Source organism: Eptesicus fuscus, chromosome 14 (assembly GCF_027574615.1).
Source record: "Eptesicus fuscus isolate TK198812 chromosome 14, DD_ASM_mEF_20220401, whole genome shotgun sequence".
Classification (NCBI taxonomy): domain Eukaryota; kingdom Metazoa; phylum Chordata; class Mammalia; order Chiroptera; family Vespertilionidae; genus Eptesicus; species Eptesicus fuscus.
The window spans coordinates 6,535,457-6,550,968 of record NC_072486.1 but is presented as its reverse complement, the minus strand read 5'-3'; the positions used below and the strand labels follow the sequence as shown (position 1 = coordinate 6,550,968).

Here is a 15,512-nt window from a genome sequence, read left to right as displayed (position 1 = left end):
AGAACCACCCGGTATGCTGTTGCTAGGCAGCCGAGCGAAGTTGGATGTTTTGATTTTAGCAGCATGGGAGGTTTGCCTTTTTAATAACAGGGAGCTCTATAGGCTATTCTGACAATATTGAATGTACTTTTCTGAAAATGTGTCATGAGAGCAGAATTCTCGCATCCAGACCTTTTTTCCGCCTTCCATTAAATGAAAAACCGTACACTCCCTTGGACTCAGGAGAGCAGGACCAGACGTTCAGAGTGAACCTGGCAGTAGAAGGCCCTGGGAGAAGCGGCTTAGTTCAGAGTGGCTGCGGCCGGCAGCGCCCAGGGCCATGGCCGTGTTGGGTGGCCGCCAGGGCATCCGGGCAAGGACATCCATGTCCAGCGTTCCGGCCTGAGGACGCGAGGACCGGTCACTAGGCCATTCCTGCCCGGTCTTCTGACGATGCGCCGCGTGTTTACTGAGCCATGTGTGGCTGGGTGAGCCGGATACATCCTCGTTCTCCCACAAACAGGGAAAGGGGCAACTGGGACTCAGAGGGTCTGTGCAAGAATAAAGGCGTGTGTGTGTGTGGGGGGGGGTGCGGGGGGGGGGGGGGCAGCCAGGAAGAAGGGACTTGGCCTGAGAGTGCAGTGTCGCCCTGCTGCCAGCAGGGTTTTGACTGTCGATTTCCATATCCTCTCCCAGACCCTGTGTAAAAATTGTCAAGTTGACAAGTGAAAAGACACCTTGTGTTTTAACTTCTATGATAAAATAAAATACATCTTTTAAACCCTCCAAAATGTGTGAAAATTTTCAAGCGAAGGGCTGGCTTTGACAAACGTTTTTGGCCTCAAACGCTGTCCCTCACGAGCGCCAAGTAATCCAGCAGCTCCCGTCTTCTGGTCTTCCTCGTTGTCAAGGGCAGACAGGTCAGCGATCGTGTGTGAGGACGCGGTGGGTCTGGGCCCGGGTGTCTGTACGGGGTGGTTAGTAAATGTGTGCCTCAGCCATGTGCTCTCAACAGTCTCCAGGAATGGGATTTAGCTGCCCACACTTCATTGTAACCTGAATAAATAGCTTCCTAAGACACCAGTAGGAACAAAGAGGAGAGAAGGAAAGCAGTCCCCAGCAGTCCTTCCACCCAGAAAAATGAAACTGAATCCGTTTCCCGTCCACACGCCTCGACAGAACCACCGTGGGTGGTTTTCCAAATCAGAGGATGCATCCGCTCCTGTGGAGACCGGCTCTTTTCCATACAAACACTGTCCTTTTTCCAGGCCCACGAGGTGCCCCTCCATCAATGTCACCTCAAGGGTTTGTGGACAAGGGAAAGGGACCTCCACCCCAAGGGTCAGGAAGGAGGGTGGGTCAAGTGCCTCCTGGGGAAGGGAAGTAGAAATGGGATTAGACGGGAGATCCCGGGGCGGGGCGGCTGCAAGTGTCACCGTGGAGTCTGAGCTTGCATGTGATGGGTGCAGGTTAGTCGGAAATGAGAATGGAAACAGCACAGGGCATGGTGGTGAGGAGGGTTCATTCCCAGACATCAGGCCGTTTGAAGGGCCGGCTTCCTTTGGCTTTTCCTGGAAGCCCGGAGGCTCCACATAGATTTAAAGACACAGCACTGTGTGTCTTGTCCCAGAAAGGGTTTGCCAGTGAACATGATTTCGCAGGATCTCTGTAAGGCTAGTGGGAGAAGCTTATTAAGAAATGCAGCCTTGATGATTACAGAGAGGAGAGAGACCAGTGCTTCTGTGCTGATTAGCGTGTCATCACATGATCTCTCGCCTGGTGACGTGGGAGAGGCTCTGTGGGTTTCAGGTTTGCCCCTCTCTTGCCCCTGTTAGTTCATGTTTCCCAGGGCTCTGCCCTTGAGTGTTGGCTGCAGTAACTTCGGGGGTGCCTGGTGAGTCTGTGGTGCTTTCACAGGGTCTCTGTCATTCTTGTTCAGAGCAGGCGGTAGAGCTGGCTGGTCACTCTCTGATCAGGTGTGCAGACCTGTCCCACCAGGGAAAAATGGTGACATGTTAACACTGGGTGACCGTGTGCATCCTGATCACTTAAGAGAGTAAGAGTCAATCCTGATCACTTTTCAAGATTGCCTGTGCTATTTGTCATCTTGAATTCGGTCCTGTAAGGAAGAGGTTTTGCTGAGAAAGTGTCTGACAAAATAAGGGTAGTTGGATTTTATTCATCTCGGAGGCCTCTTGCATAAACGCTGAGCCAGAGTTGCTAGGCAGGGAACTTGCTAGAAGGCGAAGGTTGAGGACGGTGGTATAGTCTGATAAAAGAGGGAGCACTAGGCTAGAGTTAGGAAGTGTAATTTAACTCACTCTTTTGCCACTTGTTCATGTGACTGTGGGCGCATCTACTCACTGGTAAAAGGACCTCTTCGTTTCACCAGCAGTGACTGTCGGGTGTCCTATTGCCTCGCAGTGACAGGCTGCACCTCATGAACTGTACTAGCACAGGCCAAGGGCAGGTCATTATTGTGTCTTTGAGGTTGACATGTCTTAACACTCGTTACTTTTGCATTTAACACGTTAAGCGCCCAGCCTGTTTTGTCTTCCGGATGGAAAGTATAGCGTCAGTCACCGGTGACTGACTGGGCGCTGAACGTGTTAAACATATTTCTGTTCTCTTTATGTCCTGGCGCATCGTTCCATACTTCAAGTCAAATTAAGGAGACCTTGGTTCAATCCTCTTTCCCTTTCGGTCTCATGAGGGGCCAGAAGTGTTGCTTTCTTTGGAATTTGTCACACCACCTTCTTACAAATGGAGTTCAGTGTTTCTTAAGAGACTAAGAGTCAAGATATTGCCGTGGGATTTTGTGCTTTCGTCCCTGGTCATCTTTTCGGTTCTATTGCAGTAGTGCCTACCATTCCTGTGTCAGAGCTAGTCACAAAAGGACAACACCTTGAACGGCGGCTATGTTCAAAGAGCTGCTTTTGCAACGTGATAACCCCTAGGCTCACGTGGCAATTCACATCTAAGTTAATTAAAATTAAATCAAGTAGCCTAGCCAGTGTGGCTCAGTGATTGAGCATTGACCCATGAACCAGGAGGTCACAGTTCGATTCCCGGTCAGAGCACATGCCCAGGTTGCAGGTTCCATCCCCAGTAGGGGGTGTGCAGGAGGCAGCTGATGGATGATTCTCTTTCATCATTGATGTTTCTATCTCTTTCTCCCTCTTCCCTTCCTCTCTCTGACAGCAATAAAAACACTTAAAAATGTAAGTTTAAACAACTTGACTATAAAATAAAGAAAAGAACAGTTCAGTCCCTCAGTCACCCCTGATGTATTCCTAGTGCTCACTAATCAGGGGGATACAGTGGCTGCTGCTCTGGATGGAGGAGAACCCAGAGCATGGCTTTCCCTGCGGAACCTCCTGCTCCAGGAGCAAGGGACTCTCCAGCCATGCTGTTGGGAGAGAGCCCGCCTAGGTTCCGTGCCGAATTGCCATACTAGTTTTAGGTGTTCAACCTAAAACAGCAGCCTGGAGTGGCCAGTGAAACTTCCCCACTCACCCCTCACCCCTTGCTGCAAGTCATGTTTAGGATGTTGGATATTCTTGAATGTTTCTCTTTCTCTTGGTCCTCGCAGGTCCTGTGTGACAGACATGTGTGAGTGTCCAGTCCATAAAAACTGTTACTGCGAGTCATTCCTGGCATACACCCGGGCCTGCCAGCGCGAGGGCGTCGGCGTCCACTGGGAGCCCCAGCAGAGCTGTGCAGGTGAGCGGTTCCGGGGCCCACCCATCGGAAGCTCACCTCCCTGCCCAGGCCTGCCGTCGGGGAGACTTGGGGGCGTGAATGGACACATCCCGCCTGGGCCGAAGGGAAATCCCGGCCATGGCCCAGCTGGATGGCAACTTGACAAAACACAGGGGCTTCCCACGAGGGGCAGGACAGAAAGCACTCAAGAGACATGCTCTGCGAGGAGCACGTTTGAGCAATTGAAGGATTTCCTGTTTCACAACCCCCCAGCCTCAAGCTGCCAGCTGGATGTGCTCAGCTCATGGACGGTCACAGCTGTGCATGGGGTCTGTGTGGCGCAACGCAGACTCAGGACAACTGCAGTCACTTAAGGTCTTTAGGGTAGCTGTGATTTTATTTTATTTTATTTTATTTTATTTTATTTTATTTTTTATTTTATTTATTTTATTTTATTTATTTTATTTTATTTTATTTTATTTATTTTATTTTATTTTATTTTATTTTATTTTATTTTATTTTATTTTATTTTATCTTATTTGAGAGAGAGATTGTGCTGCAAACCCTAGCAGAATGTTCCTTTGCCGAGATAGATTTCTATAATAGTTGTTTCAGCTCTTTGATCTCGGGCAAGGTCATCAGCTTCTTTGCTATGTGTGAAATGGACATCTTAGTTCATCCAGGAAATACTTCCCACAACGTGGCTGCGCACTGGGCATCGTGCTGAGCACGGTGGGCACTTTGGTGACGTGACCCCTGTCATTGAGGTGCTGGCAGTCCCATGGGAGAGCCAGACAACAATGGTAACCTACACTAAGTGCTTGCTGAGAATGGTCGGCGTGATGAAGGAATCGTCTGGAAGCTGTGTTTTCAGTGTGTGGACCTCTTGTTCACTTAGGCTAATGGGTCTTAGTTTGGCTGCACATTGAAGTCACTTTGGGAGCTTAACAACAACACAGACCCAGAAACCTGTGCCTGGGCCCCAGGCCCAGACAGCCTGCTTTAATTGGCCTTGTGTGTCTTTTAAAACCTTTCAGGTGGCTCTGACCTGCAGCCAGAGCTGAAACCACCGAGTTAATGCTACGGCGTGTGCTTAGGTGGGTGGCTTTGGGGGAGTAGCTGGAGGCTATTTGGAGGTTACTAATGCCTCCTCCAGCCACTCCTAACGCAGTCACGCAGTCACGGTCTGTGTCCTTGCAAACACCAAGGCCCTTTCATCTCCTCTGACGTCCCCTATGGATGTGCTCCCTCCTCTGCAAACCCAAGTCGAGTCTTTATGTCTCAGTTCACTTCCCGCAGCCTGAGCGCCACTCTCAGTGCTGCCTGCATCTCGGAGGAATGTGGATTTGATGAAAAATAGCTCACACTGAGGAGTGGCAGAGGCTCCTGGAGGTGAGACTCCCTGGCTCACCTCTTCCCTGAAGCACCAGTGAGGGTTAGCATCGTAAGGGCAATGTTTTTGAGGGACTGGGTCCCTTTGGTACATCTTGAACACACCTACTGAATGCTCCTTCTCTATGTTGAGTCCTCCTGCCCTCGAATCGACCAGAGGATGAATAACAGATATGGAGTCAAGCCCCCTCCACCCAGCCTGGTGAAATGCTGGGCTCAGCAGAACTTGGCGGATTTGCTAGCTGTGGTGAGGATCGTATTAGATACAGCATCAATGAACTCTTCCTGGCCCAGAGCTATAGTTAGCACCATTTCAGCACACGCATTGCTTTTGAAGGCTACACATTTCGTGTCAGCATCCTGATTTCAGGGGCTGAATCTCAGAAGCTAAATTTACTTTTCTAATGGAAAAGGAATATGGATCCTGAAAGGTTTCATTTCCCACTTACAATTATGGAGCCATCTGAGTGAAGTATAGCTCCATCAATGTGCTGCTGCAGGGGAGCCTTTCTCACACACACACACACACACACACACACACACACACACACTATGAACTTCTGCACATTGAGACACACACACACACACACACACACACACACACACACACACTATGAACTTCTGCACATTGAGACACACACACACACACACACACACTATGAACTTCTGCAGATTCACACACAGACACACACACACACACACACACACTATGAACTTCCGCAGATTCACACACACACACACACACACACACACACACTATGAACTTCTGCACATTCACACACACACACACACACACACTATGAACTTCCGCAGATTCACACACACACACACACACACACACACACTATGAACTTCTGCAGATTCACACACACACACACACACACACACTATGAACTTCTGCAGATTCACACACACACACACACACACACACACACTATGAACTTCTGCAGATACACACACACACACACACACACACACACACACACACACACACTATGAACTTCTGCAGATTGACAGCCGGTACGTGAGAAATTTACAGAGACATGCAGCATCCCTCAGTAGACTCATCTGGAATTCTGAAGACTAGAAGAACACTCTTTCCTTGTTTTTAGCTCCCAGAGAAGGGAAATCTTCCAGAGTAAAAAGCTTGGAAGTTGAACAAATAAGAAGCCAGCCAGGCTTGAAACTCTGAATGAATGAGGGACTTTCCACGTGTAGCCTGGATTTTGACAGTATCGTGACTACCAACCCAAAGCACATGGCCACTAGCTGTGGGAGGAAGGACTAATGGGACTCCAGTGTAGCATGTGAATTACCAAATACAGTGCAATATGCGAGTTACCAATTTCGAAGTACCTCCAGCCCCCAGGACTACGCTGGTACTACTTTCATTACATGTTGGCACATCTGATTTTCCCCTATCTGGCTTTATTCTCTTGATAAATTTTATTTTCAATTACAGTTTACATTCAATATTATTTTTTATTAGTTTCAGGTGTACAGGATAGCCATTAGACAATCATACTTTACAAAATTCCCTCCCCAATACTTCAGGTACCCACCTGGCAGTATAGTTACTACAATATTATTAACGATATTCCCTATGCTGTAATTTACAACCCCGGGACTATTTTGTAACTACCAATTTGTAGTTCTTAATTCCTTCACCTTTCTCATCCAGCCCTTTAACCCCATTCTACTCTGGCAACCATCATTCTATTCTCTGTATCTATGAGTCTGTTTCTATTTTGTTTGCTTATTTATTTTGCTCTTTAGATGCCACCTGTAAGTGGAATCATATGGCATTTAGCTTTCTCTGTCTGACTTATTTCACTTAGCATAATACCCTCTAGGTCCTTCCATGCTGTCACAAATAGAAAGATTTCATTTTTTTTTTTTATGGCTGAGTAATCCATTGAACCACAGCTTTTTAATCCACTCATCTACTGATGGGCACTTGGGTTGTTTTCACATCTTAGCTATTGTAGATAATGTTGCAATGAACATAGGAGTGCATATATCCCTTTAAATTCGTGTTTTGAATTCGTGATGAGTACCTAGAAGCAGAATCACTGGGTCATAAGACTGTTTCATTTTCAATTTATTTTAGGAACCACCATACTGTTTTCCATCATGGATGAACCAATCTGCATTCCCACCAATAGTGCATGAGGGTTCCCTTTTCTCCACACCCTCGCCAACACTTGTTGTTTGTTGATTTATTGATGGTAGCCTTTCTGACATTTGTGAGGTGATATTTCATTGTGGTTTTGATTTGCCTTTCCCTGATCAGTGATGTTGAACATCTTTTAATATGTCTATTGGCCATCTATGTATCCTATTTGGAGAAGTGTCTATTCAGGTCTTCTGCCCATTTTTTAGTTGGATTGTTTGTTTTCTTGGTGTTGAGTTGCATGAGTTTTTTATAAAGTCTGGATAGTAATCCCATTACCAGATATATTTAGCTTTACTCTTGCTCTAACTTGCCTCAAATTGATTAATTCAACACATAATTAAAATATGATTAAAATATGTTAACACATTTCCAATATCTTTGGTAGATTTTTTCCTGTTGTGTAATTGTGTTTATTTGAATATTGGTGTGTTTGCACAAAATGTTTGTATTCATCACAGCTCAGTTGCTTGGAGGACTCTTTGGAGTTCATTTTTCACAGTATTATCAATAACTCAATGACCTTATAGATTTCCTTATAGCTTTACTAATGTATAGTTTGTCTTATCTTGGAATAAAAAGCTTTCATTTTATTTTATTTTGAAGTTCACTGGCCCAGCAGCTAGATCTTTGATGTTATTTTTTTAGGTGCAGGTGATCCCAGGATGTTTGTGGGATGATAGGTGTTCATTATTCCTTTGTTAAAATGCAAAAGTATGAATCTCAGTGGGGGGAGTTGGGGGTGGGTGGGTGGGTGAAAAGAGATTAACCAAAGAATTTACATGCATATATGCATAACCCATGGACACAGACAGTAGTGTGGTGAAGGCCTGGCGTGGGGGGGGAGGGGGTGGCGGGTTAGAGGGTTAGAAGGGGTGAACAGGGGATAAAAGGAGACACCTGCATTACTTTCAACAAAAGGTTTTTAAAATGCAAAAGTGACCCAGTGTTGTGGAAAGGCCTGGGCCGTGAGTGACATGAGCCTGCAGGATGGCATCAGGCTGTGGGTGAACCAATTAGGCCATTTCCCCACATCTCACCTTTGTCTCCTCCTTTCTTCCAGCCACCCAGTGTAAGCACGGGGCTGTGTACGACACCTGCGGCCCAGGATGTGTCAAGACCTGTGACAACTGGAATGAAATTGGTCCGTGCAATAAGCCGTGCATTGCGGGCTGCCACTGTCCCGCCAACCTGGTCCTTCACCGGGGAAGGTGCATCAAGCCAGTCCTTTGTCCTCAGCGGTGACCTCTGTTCAGCAGCTAAAGACTTTGAAACCTGGTGTCCTTGACACTGGCATGTCAGAGCCAGTGAGGGACTACTGTGTTCGTGTGCCCTCCTGCACACACACACACGGAGTATATACGTGTACATATATAGATATAGAGATATATTCAGAAACATTTCGTCATTTATATAAACTACAGGTGGATTATTATATGTATATTTTTTGCTATAAGACATGTATTATTTCTAGAATCCTAATCTGTAAGCCATTGGACACATTGTATAAATAAACCAGGTGTTTTTAATTTAATAAGGCAGCATGCGGACATCTTGGATGGCTTTAACATCACATACGTTGTCATTTAGAAGGAAGTTTTTCTAAAAAAAAAAAATCCTCAGTTGCCTGCCTGCATTAATTTTAGCTTTGAATCGGGATTTGCAGCTGAGTGAGAAGTGTGTTTCTCTGGAGAAGGGCAGCTCTATCCAGGGGTGTTTCATGATTGCAGAGAAAGGAATGTTTGCCGGAAAGAGACGGCTGCTGATTGGTGACAGGCCCTAATGGTGCGTGGAAAGCAAGGCCTAGGTTCTTCGACGTTATTGGGTCATGATCTGGTATGATTTGCCAAACTGATTGGCAGGTCGCCAAGAAATATATATTTGTTACTGGAGCATAACCAAAGAATCAAATGGTTTCTTACCATCTTTATATATTCTCAGAGTCTCCTAATTGTATAAGTGTGTGTGTGGTGGATGCATCTACTTGTATGTCACACATAGAGATTAAGGAGTGTCTGGGTGACATGTTAGTTTTATTGGGCATGAGCAAATATTTGGAGACACTTGCACAGCATAAGAAAAACTATCCATTTCTCTGAATCTCAGAACAATTTAGGATGGGCAAATCCAATGAGTCGATGTAAGCCATCTCCATGTTGTGACTGTTCCATTTATAAAGTGAAAGCCTTTAATTATTTATAGAGGATTCCCAGTTCAGTGCTATTTGGTGACTGTTAACACGTCGTAATTATTAGACAGAAAGAAAGCCTTTACTGATCTGTCGATTTAACATTAGTCCAAATGAAGAATGGTCTATATACTTGCTCTACTATCCTGATAGGGTAATGTTAGTCACCATGTGATTTTTCCTGACTTGTTTTCAGCTGCATAAGTGGAAATGTCAACAAAACAAAACCCACTGATGTCTAAAAATAAACATGTTTTGCATTGTAGTGAATAAAGGGCTTAAGATTTAAAACTACATATTTTCCATTTCAAGATGTGCTGTGCTGTACTTTATAAATAAGCTATACCAACTTCAGGTTCCTTGATCTTTAACAGCTCTATTTATATACATTTTATATACCCTACTAGTGGCCTGGTAAATGAAATTCGTGCACGGGAGGGGGGTTTCCCTCAGCCCAGCCTTCACCCTCTCCAATCAGGGACCCCTTGGGGGATGTCCGACCCCCAAGGGGTCCCTGATTGGAGAGGGTGCAGGCTGGGCTGAGGGAACCCCCCCTAAATCGCGGTCAGACATTCTTCTCACAATCTGGGACCACTGGCTCCTAACCACTCACCTGCCTGCCTGATCACCCCTAACCTCTCTGCCTGCCTGCCTGATTGCCCCTAACTGCCCTTCCCTGCTGGCCTGATCTCACCCTCAACTGCCCTTCACTGCTGGCCTGGTTGCCCCCAACTTCCCTCCCCTGCTGGCCTGACTGCCCCCAACTGCCCTCCCCTGTTGGCCTGATCTCACCCCAACTGTCCTCCCCTGCTGGCCTGATCACCCCTAACGGCCTCTGCCTTGGCCCCCACTACCATGGCTTTGTTTGGAAGGAAGTCAGATGTCCGGAAGATGGCCAGTGGACCTGGTCTAATTAGCATATTACCCTTTTAGTAGTATAGATAGATTATATAGGATAGGATTGCTTAAATGGGGGTGGGGGGAGCCTTTTTCATCAGGAGGAGATGCTGCAGTGATAGCCAGCCATATGCACTATACTGCCAAACTGGACATTAAAAAATTGAACTGCTTTCTTACACCTTATACCAAACAGCTGTTGCCCTTAAAACCCCTCCTCAGCCCCCACCTTAGATTCTGCCTTCACAGTTCACCCAGATTAGGTTCTGATTGGTCAGTTTCTATGTCAGTCTGTGTCAAAAGATCCAGCTCCTAGGCAGCCATTGGCTCCTGGCACTTCACCCAGATTTGGTTCTGATTGGTCGGTTTCTATGTCAGTCTGTGTCAAAAGATCCGCCTCCTAGGCAGCCATTGGCTCCTGGCACTTCACCCAGATTTGGTTCTGATTGGTCAGTTTCTATGCCAGTCTGCGTCAAAAGCTCCAGCTCCTAGGCAGCCATTGGCTCCTCGCACTTCACCCAGATTTGGTTCTGATTGGTCGATTTCTATGCCAGTCAGCATCTCCAGGCCTATCAATGGGCCTGATCAGAGAGGTGGGGCTGATCAGCAGCCCCAGCAGAGGCCCTATAGAAAGAGAGGCCTGGCTGCTGGCCAGGCCCCAAGAGAAAGAGAGAGGCAAGGGCTGATCAACAGCTTCCACAGAGGCTACGGATCAGACCCTGCTTCTCTCTCCAGGCCTCTCTTCGGGCCTGATCCACAGCCCCCTCAGCAGTCAGTGCTGGGTCGCAGCACCTGCAGCAGGGGGCAGTCAGTCGAGCCTTCGGTCGTTTTGGATGTTACGGACCCTGGCTTTTTATATATTAGGATAATGCATTATAAAGAGTATTATTAACAGGTAACAGCAAAATCCCAAATTGTTGAGAGTCAGCATGTTGCCATCACTTGTGAAGACATCTGTGTTTAGCAGATGTTCCTAACAGCTAACGGATGAACTGGATTTCTTACTGGGACATGAATGGTTGTTGGAGTGAACAGAATAAAGTGCACAGTGTAATAGTGACTGAGGAACCAGGGAGTGTGGTTGTTATTGTGCTTGGGTCCTTAACACCCCACTATCTGGGACCCACGGTAGCCAGGCCACTGCATTAGTGCTGTATGTGGAAGGAGAGCTTGGATTTAGGAGACCCCTTCCAGGTGTAGTTTGTGACCTTGCCCCTTTTGTTTGAGGATTTGGAGACCCTCTTTTGCTTATCTGTTATGCAAAGAGGTAGTGTCCAGGCAGGGTTAAGAACCAGGGGGTCTCGACCCCCTGCCACTACTGAGATGACTTGCATAGTTATCCAGACACAATTTGCAATTACTTACTTGTAATTTCATTTACTCCCCACACTGTGCTAAAAGGAGACAGAGGGAAATCACTTGATCTGCCCTGTTTCTTTTTTTATTCCTTTAGATCCTCTTTCAAGTCCTTCCCAGTTCACTCTTTATTGAAAGAAGGATACAGAAGGACGATGATGCAGAAAGGAAATTGTGGGTGGTTATTTACTGCTCATGACTCATCCAAGGGCTGAGTAACTGAACCCAGCGAGACGCAATAGCCTCTTTTTCAACTTTGTCAATCACGGCCAACCCCGGGGGATGAATGATGAAGGCCCTTTTTCATGGATCAATTTCATGAATTTGGATGGCTTGATTACAAGTTTGTGTGACATACCTTCTCCAGGGTTTAGTTTAACCTGAGATTTTTTTTTTTCATGCCTATTCTTAGAAGAAGGAAAGAGAGAAGACAGAGGGGAGTTTGGGCCTACTAAGTCAAACAGCTGTCTGATGAGGGAGGGTGGGGACATCAGCTCAACAGTTGGTTTCCCTTTATTGTTCTTGGCCATGGCTATAGTCGAGCAATGATTTTTGGCTCATGACTGGTTGTAATGCAGATTAACCAAGTGCTTCAGTGATAGTGGGCCCACTTTATTCACATGGGATGTCTTTGTGGGTTCTCAAAGGCAAGCTCCTGCAGAGTTAGATGACTTGAAGTGAAAATGTTCCATTTCTCTCATTAATATACATAGCCCAGGCTAGCAGTTAGTGTGGGTTCTGTGATACCTATGAAATTAATAGAGAGGTTGATATTGCTCTGTCTACATGTATAGAATCCCTATGTGGGTCATGCTGTTAGCTATGAATATTATATTTGATGAGGGAACCAGCACTATTATGATTCTCATTACACATGGTGCTAAGGAAAAGTAAGTTCTTTCCTTTCTTCCTATGAAAAATAGGAATGTTTTAAAGTTTTGGGGTTTTGTTTTCATTGATTTGAGAGAGAGAGAGAGGAAAGGAGAGGGAGAGAGAGAAATATTGATGTGAGGGAGAAACATCAATCAGTTACCTCCCATTTGTGCGCTGACTGGGGATCAAACCTACCACCTGGGTTTGTGCCCTGACCAGGAATCAAAACCACCAACCCTTCAGTACACGGGATGATGCTCCAACCAACTGATCCATAGCAGCCAGGGCCCAAAAGAAAAGTTTTGAAGTAGGAAGGAAAGTGCATCCTTGACATTGATAGCAGTAGTTATATATTAAAGTGGTGGCTCCGTGTGGGTTCCATGATACCTGTGAAATTCGTTGAGAATCACCAACTCTTCCAGTTAAAGGTCTCTCCTCTGAACTAGTTGCATGTGTCCTGAGCATCTGACCACCAACCTGTGAAAGGCCACCTCCCAACAAAACAAGAAGGACCCAAAGGACTCGTCCCTCAGCTTTCGTTGAACATGGATAAACCATTTAACTGGAAAACTCTCTCTTATTATGAAATATTTCAGACATACAGAAAGGTATAGAGACTAGTGTTGCAAACACCCATGAATACATTACCTAATTAAGAAAAATAACCTGATGGGTAGTCAGTACATTTTTGTTGCATAAATAAAATCAAGCCAAGAGCCATGGCTGCAACAGCTCCATGTGGAGTGTTTTCTTGTTGAGCTTCTGTGCACTTTGCTGCTTTTCGTCACTCACATTCTCTGGATCTGACAAGTGTCGGGTAAGTGAGCCAGAAAGCTCTTGGTGTAGGAGAAAGAATGCCTGAGGGGACAGGCGCCAAGATATTTTAATCAGTTATCTCCTCCAAACATCACCCTCAGGAACTCGCAAAAATTGTCTCTGATTCTAAATCCTGATGTACAAGCCTTTTCAGAATCCAGGATTTTCGTTCTGAAAAAAGACAGGGTTCAGGTGGCCAAGAATGAGTACACAGAGAGAAAAAAACGAATGCTGGTGATTATGCCCACCCTAAATGCAGACCCAGACACCGAGGCCTCCAAGGGGGCTTTTTGGGCCTTAGAGCCATGCTGCTCCATTGGACTTCATGAACCGGATTGAATGACACCCACTTGGGATCCATCTTCATCTAAGTTCCCTTTCAGCTTAATTTGGAGCAGCTTTGAAAAGATTAAGGTGGCACAGAGTGAGCCTCAGGGATAATTCCGAGTGAGCCTGGCTAAGCCAAGTGGGAAGGGTGTTCCAGGTAGGGTTTTGTTCCTTAGGGAAATACTTCCCAAAGTGCTGTATGCCATAGTGCATTCCAAAAATAATGTTTGTCTGGGTCCTGGGTTAAATAGGGCTGCCTGTAACTAACACCTCTGGGGACATCTTAGGTCCTGTCCAACTGCTCCAAGAGTGGAATGGATGCCAACCCCTGTCACCCCTTCCCCACACCTCCCAGTGGGCTGTAGCGCTGGCTGGGAAGAGCCGCTTCAGGGCAGATCCAGCTACGGGAGGTTGTTAAGCAATTGAGTGACATGGCCAGAGCATCGTCTCAGCAAGTGGAGTGGAGGTGACATTTTTGGTCAAAAGAGCAGGTGGGAGGCCCCTGAGACAGTCCAGAAGAGACACAATGAGCCCCCAAACTAGGAGATAAAAAGGGGAGAAGTTTGTGACAGATTGGATGATAGATAGGAAGGTTTTTGGCTGGAGTGACAGGTGGTGATGGCGCCAGTCTGTTACCCGAGGAACCCTGGTGGGGGAGCAGCTTTACTGGAATTTCTATTGAAAATCAGATTTCTCCTTAGGTTGTATTCGGTTCAGTTCAACAGACATCCTGAGCTTTAGGACTAAGAGATGGTCCTTCTTAAGACAATCGCAGTCCAGGATGAATGACTTGTAAACCAGAGGATCACACAGCTGACCGTGGAGTCTCAGGAAGTCCAATTTCTGCTTGGGGGCATGTCACAGTAGCTGGTCAGGGAAGGGGACTCCTGAGAAGAGCCTTATGAGGCCGAATAGGGTTCTACCTTTGCAAAGACGCGTGTGTGTGAGTGTGTGTGCTCACGCATACGCATGCACAGGGATGGTGCAGTCTGGGAGTTTAAGGCATGAGTCACTGTGTGGATCAGAAGACAAGCAACAAGCCAACTGCCTGGGAATGTGGAGAGCGACAGGTTTGGGGGATTGCTGGGACACGGCGAACTCACAGAACTTTTCTGAGCTGTGGCAATGGAGCTCGCATTCCCTGAGAGGGCTTTGCAAGCCTCCTTGGTTTTTAGTGGGTTTCAGGAAACGTTGGCATTTTGTGATAAGCTCTCTTTCCTTCTTGCATCTGGGTGTGTTCGAGTGTCTCTGGCGTGCTTCTGAGAATCTAGAGAGGGAAGGAGAGGAGAAGAGACTTTTAATGGGCCTTCAGTGAGGAGGCATCTTTCAGACCCTCCAGACATTGGTTTCTTTAGCAGAACTGGTCCAGGGTAAATACATTTAATCACCACCTTTATGGACTTGGCTGTGGCCCGAAGGCAGGGCTGGGGGATGCTTAGGGTCCAAACAGTTGAACCTGCCAATGTCAGCAGCTCTTGTCACGCCTACAGACAAAGGACCTGAGAAAACAGCTCACCCAGAGTTCTAGGTGGAGCAGTTCTGTCATGTTGTAGCCACTTGGTGTCATAGTCCAGCTTATGCTTTAAAAACTGACATCAACACCTTCTCTGCTTCCTCCAACTGGAACTTGGCTGCCTAAGAAATTCCTCCAAGGGTTGCTTTCAAGCGGTAAAATTTGGGGCTTTGGGAAATGTTTGTGGAGGAGAAAAAGTTTCACTTTGGCTCCAAAATTGTAAATACCATTAGTTATGTTGTCATTTTCACCATGTTCCTGCACATGATTTAAAGAATCAGACCCTGAACAACTCC

The 15,512-nt window shown here is 46.4% G+C and overlaps 1 protein-coding gene across 2 annotated transcripts in view; it reads left to right on the top strand.

The window, feature by feature from the left end:
• Positions 1-9,704, top strand: part of BMPER (BMP binding endothelial regulator) — a 201,582-nt gene extending 191,878 nt beyond the window's left edge. For both annotated transcript variants that reach the window (XM_054726134.1, XM_054726133.1), the window contains 2 exons: positions 3,572-3,702; positions 8,310-9,704. In XM_054726134.1, the coding sequence (XP_054582109.1) occupies positions 3,572-3,702; positions 8,310-8,491 (313 nt within the window). In that variant the 3' untranslated portion in view covers positions 8,492-9,704. The remainder of the gene's footprint in view (positions 1-3,571; positions 3,703-8,309) is intronic.
• The last annotated feature ends 5,808 nt before the right edge of the window (positions 9,705-15,512 follow it).